The sequence below is a fragment of the Rhinopithecus bieti genome, unplaced genomic scaffold, assembly GCF_001698545.2.
Source record: "Rhinopithecus bieti isolate Rb0 unplaced genomic scaffold, ASM169854v2 scaffold_2872, whole genome shotgun sequence".
Classification (NCBI taxonomy): domain Eukaryota; kingdom Metazoa; phylum Chordata; class Mammalia; order Primates; family Cercopithecidae; genus Rhinopithecus; species Rhinopithecus bieti.
Window position 1 is genome coordinate 371,827 of NW_016803832.1, and position 15,618 is coordinate 387,444.

Here is a 15,618-nt window from a genome sequence, read left to right on the forward strand (position 1 = left end):
GGAGCCAGCCGACAGGAGGCCTCCGGGGCGGGGCCTTGAGGACTGGGGCGGGGCCTTGAGGACTGGGGCGGGGCCGGGAGGCTGATGGCCTCCGGGCGGCAGGGGGCGGCCTCTCCCAAGGCGGCGGCTCTCTGTTCCCTGCTCCACGTCTTTCGGGCATACAGTGACCTCGGGCGGCGGGTCGCGTCGGCCGGGCATGGCGGCATGGAGCCCGGCCGCGGCAGTGCCTCTGCTTCGCGGGATCCGCGGGGTGAGCGCGGGCAGGGTCGGGGCTGCTCTCCCCGGGACGGGAGCTCCGGAGGGACCGCGGGTCCGGCAGCTGTCGGGGCTTGAGGACCGGCTCCCGGAGGGCGCGCGCAGCACCTGCAATGGGGTGCTCCTCTTCCTTTCTCTCATTCATTCATTCTTTCATTCATTCATTCACTCAGCGATAACGGCATTCGAAATTTCAAGCTCCGGCGCGCTCTGGGGGAGCTCCCGAGTTGGGTGTAGGTTGAAGGTCAGGCGGACGAACACATGAACAGTCATAATACAGCGGGCAAAGGATTGATTTACGGAGCAGAAGAGAGGAGTCATAGCCCCAGAGTCAAGGCGTGGGTGCGGGGGACTGCAGCGGGGCCGGGGCCTTGGGAAGGTCGACTGGGCCTCTGACCTTGATCCTCCTCCAAATCCCACACTACCGGAGCAGAACCCAAGCAGGGGGCACTTCCCACGCGCTCTCCTAATCTCTCCCCCTTTCTGATCCATCCTTTGCTTCAGCTCATACCCTTCTTTCTCTTTCCTTTCATTTTCCTTCTCCTCTGGTTCTGAACCTGCTTCCCCTGTGCATGAAAAGAAGTTCTTCCACTGCGGTGGCTTTCAGCGTGGACAGTGATCACCTGGGGATGTCAATTGATTGTTCCACTAAAGGCTGCTGCCCACAGATCCACTAAGATAAAAGGCTTCTCCCAAGGATTCTGCAACGCTCACCACTCTCACCCCTTAGTAGCTGCTGATTCTGCCTGCCATCTGGCAACTCTCCGCCTTTACCCCCAAGATTGTGCCCCCAGAAGCAGCTCCATCCCACCCTCACTCCCAGCAATCCTGCCCAGCCTCTGAACATCAAGTTTCTGTCCCTCCATACAGACAATCACACTCTGGGCCTTTCTCCCGTCCTGCGTTTCTGTCCCTAATTGAATAGTTCTTCCCCTGCTCATTCATTCATCCAGCACCAAGTGCCTCTGAGGGCCTGCCCTGGGGTCAGCTCTGGGATGCTGCCGGACTCATTTCTGGCCTATAAGACCAGTGGTGAGAGAGCCAGTGCACAGCTCATTTTAAAGGAGTGGTGCTCTGAGATTCTGTGACACAGGACCCTGCTCTGAGCTATCAGGAAGGACTGAGGGGTAGAGGGGTGGGACCTTCAGCACCAGCACCCATGAACGGCCCTGGTGTCCTCCAACCTGTCATCCAAGTCTAGTCAGGGACCAGTGCCCGGTGCTTCCGTCATTGTAATGCCTCTTACTTGGGCATCTCTCCTGACTCGCTCCTGAAGGCACTGTTTCCTGCAGGTTACTTTGGTACCATGAGACTGGGTTCCATCACCTGGAGTCCCATCTCCTGTCTGATACAGTCCACAATCTTTAGCCTGGCATTCAAGGCCTGCTACACTCCATTCCCAGTCTGCCTTTTCAGCATGCACTCAGCCCAGCCAAGTGACTGCCGACCTGCTTTTCTGCTCCTTCACTACTAAATGTTGAGATGTGTTCCATCAGAAACACGGGCTCCCCTGGCCAGGCGCGGTGGCTCACGCCTGTAATCCTAGCATTTTGGGAGGTTGAAGTGGGTGGATCACCTGAGGTCAGGGGTTCGAGACCAGCCAGGCCAACATGGTGAAACCTTGTCTCTGTTAAAATTCAAAAATTTGCCTAGCGTGATGGTGGGTGCCTGGAATCCCAGCTACTCAGGAGGCTGGGGCAGGAAAATCACTTGAACCTGGGAGGTGGAGGTTTGCAGTGAGCTGAGATCGTGCCACTGCACTCCAGCCTGGGTAACAGAGCAAAACTCTGTCTCCAAAAAAAACACAACCACAGGTTCCCCATGGTAGCCATCGGGGAAGGGGTGTTGTTGCCAGTGGTAAACAACCTACAGATGTTCCTTCTTCAGGTTCTTTAATAGAATTCTGACTTTGCTCCCCAGTGAGGAGTGCGTGATGAAGAATAGATGGCTAATTGAGCGGTGGGCTGTGAGGTCACATCCCACTGGGGAGGGCGAGACATGTTAATCAGGCCTAAAGGTGATGGGAGTGTGGAATTTGGCCCCACCATCCAGGGCAGTAGATGCTGAATGACCTAGTGGTATGGATCTGAGGCAGGTTGTCCAGCTTTTCTGGCTCTATCTGTTTAACAAATTCTACCTTGGGCACATTACTGTGTGCCTCAGTTTCCTTACCTATAAAACTATCAGCATAATAGTGTTACACGACATTATCATGAGGAATCAAACATCTCTTGAATTAGGTTTGGGGCCTCTTGTCTCTGGAGTCAAATTGAGTTATTAACAATCATCCTCTCCCCACCAATAAAAGTTTATTCTGTGTTCCGGGGCACTTACATGGACTCCTGATACCACAGAGCCCCTCTGACATAACCCATGGCTATGCTGGTGAGGGCTCAGGGGCCTGCCTTGCAGGGGAATGTGAGACAGGCCTGCACAGTGGCCCAGCTCAGGGCAGCAGCATCTTCCTTTGCCCTGACCTTCCTCTCTGTTCTGTGGCAGCTTCCACTTCACCATCGGATGTTTGCCACCCAGACTGAGGGGGAGCTCAGAGTAACCCAAATTCTCAAAGAAAAGTTTCCACGAGCTACAGCTATAAAAGTCACTGACATTTCAGGTAAAGTTTCTCTCATTCTTCCCACGGCACTTTGATAAGATTTTGCCCTTTGGAAGGACAGAGGGTCAGGGGCTTGGAGGAGGGGGCTTGCTGCTGGTGAGTGGCTTCTCAAGATGTGTTGCTGCTAGACAGATGGAGCTCGGCTGCCCCCACCTCATGGGATGGCAGTCAGGATTCAGAAACATCAGAGGGAAACTGAGGACAAGGCGCAGTTGGGAGGACTCAAGGTTGCCAGCCTGGCTCAGCTCGGACAAGGTCCTTCTCTGTCACCCCAGAGCTCAGGTCCACAGTTTGTCATTTGACTTTGAATAGGTTTTGCTTTAATTTTCCCCCATTCTTCTGACACCCTAGGATATCAGAGCTGGAGTGGACCCCAGAAAGGTTTTCTTCAGCTGCCTTACTTTCCCCAAGAAGAAACGAGCCCAGAGAGGCTAAAGGAACTGCCCAGTTCCTCATAGGGAAGAGACAATGGAACTGGAACCAGAACCACGACTCAGGGGAGACTCTGTCCTAAGGCCAGTTACCAGCCCCAGCCAAGCTCTGTCCTTCTCAGGCGGCCACTGGCACCTAGAAGTTCAGGCTGGCAGTGTGTTAGGAGCAGGCTGGAGAAGCAACTTCTGCACCCACAGGATGGGAAGATAGGCCCTTTATCCACACATACACACAGAACGACCCGTGGCATGGGCCGCTGGATAGGCATCAGCCTGAATCTCTCCACACCGAGAAGCAGCCTTTGCCACTCAGCATTGCCACAAGGGCTCACTGACTTTACTGAGAACATAACATTTCCAAGGATTGGGGAGAAAGTTTAGAAAGTAGATTTTATTCTGGAAACTACAGGGAATAAAATGATCTAAAGATCTGCTGGGGTTTGGGCGCAGTGGCTCACGCCTATAATCCCAGCACTTTGGGAGGCTGAGGCAGGTGGATCACGAGGTCAGGAGTTCAAGACCAGCCTGGCCAACATGGTGAAACCCCATCTCTACTAAAAATACAAAAATTAGCCGGGCATGGTGGTGCACGCCTGTAGTCCCAGCTACTCAAGAGGCTGAGGCAGGAAACTTGCTTGAACCCGGGAGGCGGAGGTTGCAATGAGCCAAGATTGTGCCACTGCACTCAGCCTGGGTGACAGAGTGAGACTGTGTCTCCAGAAAAAAAAAAAAAATCTACTGGGGCTAGGCACAGTGGCTCATGTCTGTAATCCCAGCACTCTGGGAGGCTGAGGCAGGTGGATACCTGAGGTCAGGAGTTTGAGACCAGCCTGGCCAACATGGTGAAACCCCATCTCAACAGAAATACAAAAAAAAAAAAAAATTAGCCGGGCATGGTGGCGGACGCCTGTAATCCCAGCTACTTGGGAGGCTGAGGCAGGAGAATCGCTTGAACCTGGGAGGCAGAGGTTGCAGTGAGCTGAGATTGCACCACTGCACTCCAGCCTGGGTGACAAGAGCAAAACTCCGTCTCAAAAAAAAAAAAAAAAATCTGCTGGAATGGTACATCAGGTGAGGGCTTTGCAGGGGTCTTGCGACAATGCTGAGGCCTTGATGTTACCAGGTCCTGAACTTGCCCCAGGCCCAGGGCAGAGTTAAAGCTTGATCCAGCTCTGGCTCTGTGCAGTCCTGGACAGAGTGCAGAAGGGGAGTTGAGGCTGAGAACCTGGGTTTAACCAAAACTTGGACTCCTAGAGCACATTATAAGAGAAACAACAGGCCGGGCGCGGTGGCTCACGCCTGTAATCCCAGTCCTTTGGGAGGCCGAGATAGGCAGATCACGAGGTCAGGAGATTGAGACCATCTTGGCTAACATGGTGAAGCCCCGTCTCTACTAAAAATACAAAAAAAAATTTAGCTGGGCATGGTGGCGGGCGCCTGTAATCCCAGCTACTTAGGAGGCGGAGGCAGGAGAATGGCGTGAAGCCAGGAGACACAGCTTGCAGTGAGCCCAGATCGTGCCACTGCACTCCAGCCTCAGTGACAGAGCAAGACTCCATCTCAAAAAAAAAGAAGCAGAACAAAGCCTGTTGAGTACATTGCACCTCTCGTACAATGGCCTGGCTGTGTTAATCATGCAGGGGACATTTTCTTGCCCGTGTTATTTCACGCTAGAGCTATGTGTTTATCATCAGTCATCAGCACCAGCTCTCCAACCAGGTGGAGGAAAGCTCAGGCAGGGGTGGATGGTCCACCAAGTCTGTCTCGAGGGCTTCACCAAAAAGTTCTCCCCCAAAACCCAGGATGAAACCCTGGATGCTGTGCTGTGGACCCAGCAGTGCTAGAGATAGCCACGAGCAGCTCCATGCATAGCATGTTTGCTGTGTCCCCGGCTCTCATGCTCCCCTGGTTCTTTCTTTCCTTTGGATAGTATTACACAGTTTTCAAACCAAATTGTGGTGTATTTTTGCCCTTCAAAAATACTGATCTTCCGTCCTTTGGAAGGTGGAACACTGAAATTCCATCCTTCTCATCCTCTTCGGTGGTGTTTGTTGGACTAGTAAAAGGAAACACTGTACACTCCCTAGGTTGTCCATGCTTTATGCCTTATCTTTCCTGCCCACAAGTGATAACCCCAGGTGGTGCAGCTGCCTCGCAAAAGGAAGAGCACATTTTGGATTGTGGCAACCTGTCAGGAGGAGCATGTGGTCAGATTGGAAGCCATGATCTTTTCCTAATGGTCTTAGCAACTTTCCTTTGTGCTGAATGATAATATTCAGACCTTTGGATTGTACAGTACTTTGAGGACATATGGGACCATGGCTGCCATGACTTAATAATTGAAATGCTTTTGAATCGTGTCTATTTTAGGAGGTTGTGGGGCGATGTATGAAATTAAAATTGAATCAGAAGAATTTAAGGAGAAGAGAACTGTCCAGCAGCACCAGATGGTTAATCAGGTCAGTAGAGGCAACAGTGCCCCTTGCCACTGGCCTTCAGCCTCCAAAAGGGCCTGCCAAGCAGGGATGGTGGTTTTTGCTATCAGTTGCAGGAAAGAATAATGCAGTACCACAGTCATGAAACAGGACTCAAGACCTGAGAAAAATCGAATCTGGGAGTATCTGCATTGTGGCAAATAGGAATTTTATTCATAATTGAAGCCAGGCCTCCCAATAGTGATTTCATATGTCCTTGTATAATGCTACTAATGTTTACTGTTATTGTCACATATTGATGAGGATATCTAAACACAGACAGTGCTAAAAGATGCATGTTTTTGTAGATCTGAAGAGGGGTTTTTGGACTCTCTTTGGGACCGCTTTACAGATGGGTCAGTTGGTGCATGGCGTGAGTGAGAATGGCTGCTGCTGCCCCAGACCCAGTGACAGAACATTTGGGTTCTGGAACATCATGGTCAACCAGCCTAAGGCTCAGTTTAAATATTATCCATATTTATTTTAATTGGAACTTATAACAACTTTGACCCTTGTTCCTGTACCTATGACTTTGCCCCCTCACTGGGTGTGTTTGGCATCATTCTGGAAGGCCTTGCCATTGTGAACTAGTGTTATTTTTGTAAAGCACAGCACTGGTAATGAGCGTCTGTTCAGTGGCCTCTCATGCATCAAGTTCAGGTGTCCTAGACTGCTGTTCACGCATTTCCCCCACCCTTCTCTGTGTGCACCCTCCCAGCCGGCCTCTGCCTGCTGGTCTCTCTCTATCTGGGTATTTGCCCAGAATGGACCTCCTGCCTGGGTTGCCCTTCCTTCCGTCCTCCACTCAGCTCAAATGCTGCCTCTCCTCCCTCCCCAGCAGGGAATGAATGCCCTTCCCCGCCCTCCCTGGCTCCCTTTTTTGGCTGTTGGTGGTTTCCGTTTGTGTCCTGAAAACTGACATCCCTGCTGTCTGACCCTGCAACCTGTCAGCCCTGTGTGGACCAGTGCCCTTTGGGATCCATCTTTGTGTTTCTCATGGAACCTAGCCCTTTGCAGTGGATGTGACCCCTACAGCCCTAAGGCATGCTGGTGATCTGCTGGGTGCTCCAGTCACTGAGCCCTCCTGGAAACTCTTCCAGCCCCATGTGATCTCTGGGGTCAGAATCAAGGTAGAAGACGAGACAGGGGAGACCTGGCTGACCCAGATGATCCCCAACCCGTGGCACTTTGGGTTTTATTCTCAGATCTCTGTACAAGCCACCTGGTGCGACTGGACCCACGGATGCTGGTAATTTGAGTGTGTCCCTTGGCCTGAAGCCACAGTTACAAGTGGTTAAGGAAGCAGGTTCTGCAGTTGGACTTGCCACTTTCAAATCTGGGCTTTGCTACTTTCTAGCCATGTGACCTTGAGCAAGTTTTTCAACCCTACCCTTTGCCTCAGTTTCCTAATTGAGAGTAACAGTGCTTGCTTCAAAGCGTTGCTGTGAGGATTCGTGATAAAGTACACACTGAGCACTGACAACAGTGCCCGACACAGAGTAAGCCTTTCATAAATGTGGCCGCCATCACCATCATTTCATCTCCAACACTGGAAGGAAGCTGCAGCAGTCTGGGGTGGGGAAAGGCTGTGATTCCTACAGTTTGGGGGAGTGTCAGCTCACGGTCTTGGGATTGAAGTGTCCTCTGGTCCCCTACAGCAACATGTGCCTCTCCTCACACTTCCTGAGTAGACAGCCCAGCCACTTGTCCTTCATTTCCCCTCGAAAGCAGGCTTAGTGCAGGGCGGGGCTGTGTCCCCCACACTTAACAAAGGACCTGGCACATGGAAGGAGCCCAGTCAGTATCTCTTGAGAGTTTGCAGACAGTGAGGAGAGTTGGCGTGTGTTTTCTTATTGGCTTACCCATAGAAATTAAATTTTAGTATCTCAAAGGTGCTCCGTTTTGGAGAACTCACATCCTGACATTGGGGCACTTGTAAAAATTTATACTTTTTTTTTTTTTTTTAATTCCCACGGAGTCTCACTTTGTCACCCAGGCTAGAGTGCAGTGGCGCTATCTTGTCTCACTGTAACCTCTGCCTCCTGGGTTCAAGCAATTCTCCTGCCTCAGCCTCCCAAGTAGCTGGGATTATAGGCACCCACCACCATGCCTGGCTAATTTTAGTATTTTTAGTAAAGACAGGGTTTCACCATGTTGACCAGGCTGGTCTCGAACTCCTGACTTCAGGTGATCTACCTGCCTCGGCCTCCCAAAGTGCTGGGATTACAGGCATGAGCCACCATGCCCGGCCTTAAGAATATACATTTTTATATTTATATAGAGATGAGGTTCCACTGTGCTGCTCAGGCTGGTCTTGAACTCTTTGGCGATCTTCCTGCCTCGGCCTCCCTAAGTGTTGGGATTACAGGTGTGAGCCACTGCGCCTGGAGCAGCTGCATCCTGAGTTACTCTAGAGGCCTCTCCTCCACTCCCAGTCAGAACAGCCCTTCTGGCTCAGGACTTGGGGTGTCATGCAGCTCCACACTGGGTGTCTGCAGGCAGCTGACATGAGGGGGTCCCCTGAGCCTGGCCACAGTACATTCTTAGGGGGCTGACACTTGTGTTAAAATATATGGACTTGGTCATAGGCAATTTTAGATGATTTAAGTTTGGGGGTGTTGGCTTTGACAGTCGCATGAGAATGATGAAAATGAAAATCTTCAGGAGCAAGTCTGTTGGCTGGCAGGGTCTGAGCCGGGACCTGGAGCTGCCCTGCCAGGACAGCTGTTGGGAATGGGATTCTGACAGGCACTGCCCTAAGAGAAGGCAGAGACCTGGAATCAAGGGGAAGGCAAGGCGGTAACTGGACTCCACTCCCAGGGCCAGCTGGTCTCTTCAGGAGTGAGGTGGGGGTGGGGTAGGTGCCCCATCCAGATGCTCTCATGCCCAGGCTGTTTGGGTAGGGGGGCTGGTGTCCTGCCGGAGTGAAGCTTGCCTCATCTATTTTGCCTACTCACCCTGTGCGTAGTAATGTTCATCCTGGTGCTATAGAATCAGAATTTTCTGTCCAAAAGGCCTGAAAATGTCGCCCAACCCATCCGATACTGGCATGCCTCCTGAGCTTCCCATCAGACGGTCCCTGCGGGATTCCCTGGAGGGCCCCCCCCCCCCCACCGGCACCCTCAGGAAGGACTTGTTCCTCTGGGACCCTGCTGCAGGGGGCTTGGCCTCTCCCAGGCCCCAGTGCATCTCTTGGGAAATACTCACTGGGCATTTGCTGTGGGCCAGCCCCAGGAGGCGTAGATATTGAGAATTCTGTACCAGGAGCACCTCCCTACCTGTCCTCCTGCCATCCTGGGGAGGTGGCAGCAAGGGCAGAGTAGGTAGTCGCGGTGAGCACTGAGTTGCCTTTTGAGGTGGACAGAGGTGAGATCTGAGCCTCATATTGGCAAATATTGCATGAGGCATTGACCACAGGTGCCCAGCGTCATGCCTGCCACGTGGAAGGCAGTTGCTAAACAGTTGTTGCCGTCTCCCCGCCTCCGGCCTCTTTCCAGCTTTGGGGATTGCCCTCCCCTAAGGCACCTCCACCAATGTCTTTCCCCTGCTCAGAGCCTTTGCATGGCTCTCCTGCTTGCCCAGAATCCAGTCCAGTCTTCCTAGCCTGGGATTGACCATGCTTCATGTGATCTGCCTCAGTCTCCCTGACATGTGCCTACCTCAGTGAATCACGGGAGCTTCTCAACCTCTCCTCACTTTCTGTCCTGGGCCAGATGCCCTGTCGCTCTTGCTTGCTCCATTTCTGGCTGGCCAACTCCAGGGCTGCCTCCTGTGTGTGGCCCTTGTGCGTCCACCCTAGTCACCAGTGCAGTAGCTTACCTCGAACACCAGAAGCGGGGCTGTGCTGGCTTGAGTCTGGCAGTCCACTGCTGCCCTCATTCAGTCCATTTGTGTTAGACTTGTGCTACTTTCTCTTACCTTTTTCATTACTTTCCCATGCCTTTTCCTCTGTGTCCCCAGCACCTGCTGTAGTGCTGTGGGCATGGCAGGTGCTTAAGATTGTTTATCTAAGCTGCTTCTTATTACCTATGGGACTTCAGCCAAGTCACTTCCCCCAGCAGGGCCCCAGTTTCCTTAACTGTGGAGTGACTGAGGTGATCTCTAAGACCCTGTGCGGCTGTAAGGGACTGTAGTGTGTATTGGGAAGCCCTCAGGGGCTGCACAGAATGCAGGGAGAAGGCATCAGAGAGGGGGAGTGTGCAGGGCCTGAGGAGGTGAAGCCCAGAAGGTTCCTCTGTCCAGGGTCAGTCACGTGAAGGTGTGACTGGGCCCTCACCCAGCCAAGTGGATGTAAGGAGGAGAGGCTGGTTGTGGCCCAGCCACAGACACAGTCTCTAGGGAGCATTCCACGCCTGCAGAGAGCAAGTGGCCCAGGGACCTTCGCCCAGTGATAGAAGGCTTTTTCCAGGGACATTTCTGCCTGTTTGTAGAGTTGAGGGCCTTGCACTTGATTGTGGAGTTGGAGGGTGTGCAGTGTAGGCCAAGTGGGGCAGCTCATTGTCCCCCAACACAACAGGAGCTCCTGGATCAGGGCAAGTCAGGAACATGATGGAAACCAGGTGTGGCCAGGACCTCAGGATACCTGGGTTCATATCCTGATTCCATTACTCACTTGTTTGCCGACTTTGGCAAGGAGTAGACTCTGTTTTTTGTTTTGTTTTGTTTTGTTTTTTAAATAAAATACGGGGATAGGACTAGATTGTATCTAAGGATCTATAAACCTGACCACATATATTAGGATTCTTTATATTGTAAGTGACAGAGACCAAGTTAAAATTAGCATAAGTAAACAAGGGGAATTATTTGGCCCATGTAACAAAATTATCTGGTTTCAGGTATATCTAGATTCCTCTCTCTCTCTCTCTCTCTCTCTCTCTCTCTCTCTCTCTCTCTTTCTTAGCCTCTCAGCTTTCAGCTTCTTTCCCTGTGTTGGTCTCCTTTTCTCATGCTAAAGATGGGCTTTCTCTCCTTGGTGGGAAACATGGTCCATGGCCACCTCCAATTGATATCATAGCATATTGGCCCAAGACACAAGGCTCCACTGTCATAAATCCTAAGGGAGATTCTGAGTGGCCCAATTTGGGTCATGTGCCACCCCGGTGCAGTCATAGGCTGGGCCAGTGGCACATCATGACCTCAATATCAGACCAATTGGTAGTTCCACCAGAAGTGTACAATAAAGTAGAAAAGGGATTATTCCCCAAGAGAAGGAGCTCATTAAACAGACTGGAAAAGAAAAATGTCCACCCTACTATGATCATCAGATTTTGGCCTAGTATAAAAGGATCTTACTTTTCCTCTGTACTGATTATAAACTTGAGAGGTCCAAGCCACTCTGATTCTGTAACCTCTCTTTCTCCCAGCACTACAGGGGCCAGATATCTATTTGACTCTGGTGGTTCCTTCAGATTTGGGCTCTGACACCATTTGTAGCCCGAAAACAAGTCCCATAATTCCTTTGAATCTTTATTTCTTGCTCTGACCATTGGGGAATTTGTGCTAATTGGTATGATTTTAAAGAACAGCTCATTTTAAAGAATGCCTGATGCTTGAAATAGCAAAATACAGGAAGCAGCATAAAAGTTCACTAGGGGACAGGTTGAAAAGTTATAGTACATTCCTGTAATGGAATACTATGCTGATGCAAAAAAGAATCAGGATGCCCATCCATGCCTAACATAGAAAGATCTCCAAGGTAGATGTTTAGGGGAAGAGCAAAGTGCAGAGCAGGGGTGTCCAATCCTTTGGCTTCCTTGGGCCACACATAAAATATACTAACACTAATGATAGCTGATGAGCTTTAAAAAAAATTTTTTTTTTAATCTCAAAATGTTTTATAAAATTTTACGAATTTGTATTAGGCCACATTCAAAGCTGTCATGGGCTGGGCCGTGGGTTGGACAAGCTTGGTGTAATGTGTTTGAAATGTTAACCATTTGCGTTTTAAAAGATCATGCAGTGAAATATATTAGCTTGAATATGCCTGGTGAATATGCATTTTTAAATCCCTGTAAAGATACACAAGAAACCGGCGAGGCACAGTGGCTCATGCTTGTAATTCCAGCACTTTGGGAAGCCAAGACAGGCAGATTGCTCCAGTCCAGGAGTTCAGGACCATCCTGGGCAATATAGTGAGACCCTGTCTCTACAAAAAATAAAAAATCAGCCAGGCATGGTGGCATGTGCCTGTAGTCCCAGCTACTAGGGAGGCTGAAGCAGGAGGACTGTTTGAGCCCAGGAGGCGGAGGTTGCAGTAAGCCGATATTGTACCACTGCACTCCAATTTGGGTGCTAGGGTGAGACCCTGACTCAAAAAAAAAAAAAAAAAAGATACACAAGAAACTAACAACAGTTCTTTTGGGAATGGGGGTGGAAACTGGGGAGATGGACAGGTGCAGGAGGGAGACTTCCCTGTATGCCTTTTTGTACTTTTGGATCTTTAAATCATGTTAGATACTACTGATTAAAACAATTGTTTTTCAAAAAAAGGAAAAATTGCTTAAACAAAGCACAAAGTCTCCTTCAGATGTAGAGCTGTATAAAAATACTCTCAGAGAATTACTGTAACCAATGTCAAATACACAAAAACTGATGATGCTGTTTTCTTACTTAGGCACTAAAAGAAGAAATCAAAGAGATGCATGGATTGCGGATATTTACCTCTGTCCCCAAACGCTGACCACGCCCTGGCTGCATAGATGCTGCTGCTTAAGACCTTGAATGAACTTGACTAACATCATTCTTCCCTAAGCATTCACCAAAAAATTTATATATTTTGCTCCTATACATTTCCATATTATAATTATAGAAGATGTATAATCTATTTAGATGTTAATTAAAGGAAACAAACAACTGAAGCTTTTGAAGGGTCATTAGTAATGTTTCAGGTTCCTTTACTTTGGCCAAAGGGGTCTTGTCTTTAGACAGTTCTGTCCTGCTGCTACAGAGAGAGAATGCAGTGCTAAGCTTTTTGTGTTGTGAAGAGGTTTTCCTGTTTCTTCCCCCCACGAAACTGCTGAGGCCTCTTCATCTTACTGAAACAAAGAAAAGATCCTTTCCTATTGCTGTTCTTTTCTTTTATCATTCTTTTCTTCCCCCTCTAAACTTCTTACGTGAATGATCTGGGACCCTCAATTTCTTATGCTCTGAAATGGACTCTGGGGATTTGGGGGTGCCAGGATCCCGGTTCTTTTCCTGTGTTCGAAGATCCTCCACCCCTTGATTCTTGGTAGGAGGCAGAGCCCACCTCCCACGACAGAAGCTGAAAAGGCTTGCTTTCCCTGCCTCCCTCACAGCTGAGGCACAGGCAGACGTTCCAGACTCAGCCAATCAGATGGACCTGCCCTGAACTTGGGAGCAAGTGACACTGAGGAGCAGGGACAGTGGGACATCCATTCCTGCTGCAGCCATGGCTACAACATCTGGTGTTCTGGATGGTGGTGGTGGTGGCAGCCGATGGAGTACTATAAGCTGCTATCTCTGGAGTCTGTGGTGGTGGTTGCGGTGTCTGGGTCTGCAGCGTGGTTTGGGCTCCAGCCATGGAGACTTCCTTGTCCCTGTTTTCAGCAGCTGGCCCGCCAGTGTTCCCAGACATCTTGTGACTGCCCCCACACCCTTTCATTAAAAATTATTTTCTGCTCCCATCAGCCAGCACCCCTGTTACCATGGCAGTGGGAGGTTGACCATCCACTCCTCTCTCACACTCCTTTTCAAGGAACCGACCACCAGAGAAGTTAGGGGTCACTATTGGTTCTGAAGGTACCTCCCTAAGAAATGAGGACATGAAGATATAACAACCTTGGGCCCCAGGTTTTTGGGGGCAGAAAAAAATTTCAAATATTCTGTTCATATACTGTGCCCCCGTTTTGTAATTTTAAAATATTCTCTGTCTGCACAGTGGGGTTGGGAGGGATTGGTACCTGCCAGGGGAGAACTGCCTTCCTTACAAGGAGTAGAGTCACTCAGTTGTATCAGAGCTGAGAAGGATGGGACAAAACAGAACTATGCCTGAAGGCCCGAGCCACCTCTGAAACAGCTAGACACCCCAGGGATGGCTTTCAGGTGATGTGGTGAGGAAACACCCAAGCTTGGAATCCCAGAGGCCAGCAGGACGGCAGTGGTCAGTGAGAATGGAGAAACCTCAAAATTAGACACACTGATTCCCTGCGTGGAACCTATTTGTCTTTCTCTTAAGAGTGGGCTCAACATAGTGATCTAAAGAACAGAATAGGCCAGGTGTGGTGGCTCACACCTGTAATCCCAGCACTTTGGGAGGCCAAGGAGGGTGGGGGCGCGGATCACAAGGTCAGGAGTTCGAGACCAGCTTGACCAACATGGTGAAACCCCATCTCTACTAAAAATACAAAAATTAGCCAGGCATGGCAGCACGCACCTGTAATCCCAGCTACTCAGGAGGCTGAGGCAGGAGAATCGCTTGAACCCAGGAGGCAGAAATTGCAGTGAGCCAAGATTGTGCCACTGCACTCCAGCCTAGGTGACAGAGTGAGACTGTCTAAAAAAAAAAAAAAAAAAAAAAAGAAACCCAGAATAAAGTGAAAGTGACCTGCAGTTTCAGAGGATACATCATGTAATGCACAGTGGCTTTCTCCTTGCTCTCTCTCTTGGATTGTTTGCTCTGGGGGAAGGCAGCCATGTTGTGAGAACACTCAAGCAGCCTGCGGAGAGGTCCATATGGTGAGAAACTGAGGCCTTTTACCAACAGCCAGCCAAACGGGCCTGCCAACAGCCAGCACAGAATGAGGCCTTCTACCAGGACAAGAGTCATGTGGGTGAGCCACCTTGGAAGTGGATCCTTCAGCCACAGTCAAGCCATCAGAAGATTACAGCCCCAGCTGGCATCCTGACTGCAGGTTGAGCCAGAGCCACTCAGCTGAGCAACTCCCCAATTTCTGACCAAGAGAAACTGTGAAATACATATATGTGTTTGTTGTTTTAAGCCACTGTTTGGGGTTACATTTTTATGCAGCAATTGATAATTAATATATTTGTTTATTACTGAAGGAACACAGGGGCCTCTCATTTATTGACAGAAAGGTTGAAAAGTCAAACTTTAGGCTGGTCGCAGTGGCACACGTGTGTAATCCCAGCACTTTGGGAGGCTGAGGTGGGTGGATCACTTGAGGTCAGGAGTTCAAGACCAGCCTGGCCAACATGGTGAAAACTTGTCTCTACTAAAAAAACAAAACAAAACAAAACAAAACACAAAAATTAGCCAGGCATAGTGGCATGTGCCTGTAGTCCCAGCTACTCAGGAGGCTGAGGCAGGAGAATCGCTCGAACCTGGGAAGCAGAGGCTGCAGGGAGCCAAGATTGTGCTACCACACTCCAGCCTGGATGACAGAGCCAGACTCCATCTCAAAAAGAAAGAAGAGAAAAGAAAAGAAAAGAAAAGAAAAAGAGCCAAATTGCAGAAAGGACACAGGTCCAGCTAGGAATCAGGAACACCAGTGCCACTGGGTCTCCCCTTCATCTGCTGTCCATTCTTCTCTGCAGATCAGCTTTATTATCTCTCACTCTAGATTGGCATCTGCCATACAGTAGTGACTTGACTGCCTGTAGCTCTTAATTTATATATTTTAATGTCCAGGCCAGCCAGATGTGGTGGCTCACATCTGTAATCCCAACACTTTGGGAGGCAGAGATGGGAGAATTGCTTGAGCCCAGGAGTTTGAGACCAGCCTGGGCAACAAGTAAGACACTGTTTCTACAAAAAATAAAAATTAAAAAAATTAGCCAGTTGTGGTGACATGCACCTGTAGCCCTAGCAACTCTGGAGGCTGAGGCAGGAGGATCACTTGAGCCCAGGAGTTTGAGGCTGCAGTAA

The 15,618-nt window shown here is 49.9% G+C and overlaps 1 protein-coding gene across 3 annotated transcripts; it reads left to right on the forward strand.

Annotated features, from left to right (window-relative positions):
- Positions 1-79: 79 nt before the first annotated feature.
- BOLA3 (bolA family member 3) lies at positions 80-12,631 on the forward strand. 3 transcript variants are annotated; one of them, XM_017854925.1, is made up of 4 exons: positions 82-250; positions 2,755-2,869; positions 5,671-5,759; positions 12,388-12,631. In XM_017854925.1, the coding sequence occupies exons 1-4, from the start codon at positions 197-199 to the stop codon at positions 12,451-12,453; spliced, it is 324 nt and encodes a 107-aa protein (XP_017710414.1). In that variant the 5' UTR covers positions 82-196; the 3' UTR covers positions 12,454-12,631. The 3 variants fall into 3 exon arrangements, with proteins under 3 accessions (XP_017710431.1, XP_017710414.1, XP_017710422.1); XM_017854933.1 differs by lacking the exon at positions 5,671-5,759 and having other exon boundaries at positions 98-250; XM_017854942.1 differs by lacking the exons at positions 2,755-2,869; positions 5,671-5,759 and having other exon boundaries at positions 80-250.
- Positions 12,632-15,618: the final 2,987 nt, after the last annotated feature.

Coding starts and splice junctions, on each gene's coding strand:
- BOLA3 (XM_017854925.1), top strand. CDS start 197: ATGGCGGCATGGAGCCCGGCCGCGGCAGTGCCTCTGCTTCGCGGGATC. Junction 251..2,754: donor TGCTTCGCGGGATCCGCGGG/GTGAGCGCGGGC, acceptor GTTCTGTGGCAG/CTTCCACTTCACCATCGGAT. Junction 2,870..5,670: donor AAAAGTCACTGACATTTCAG/GTAAAGTTTCTC, acceptor TGTCTATTTTAG/GAGGTTGTGGGGCGATGTAT.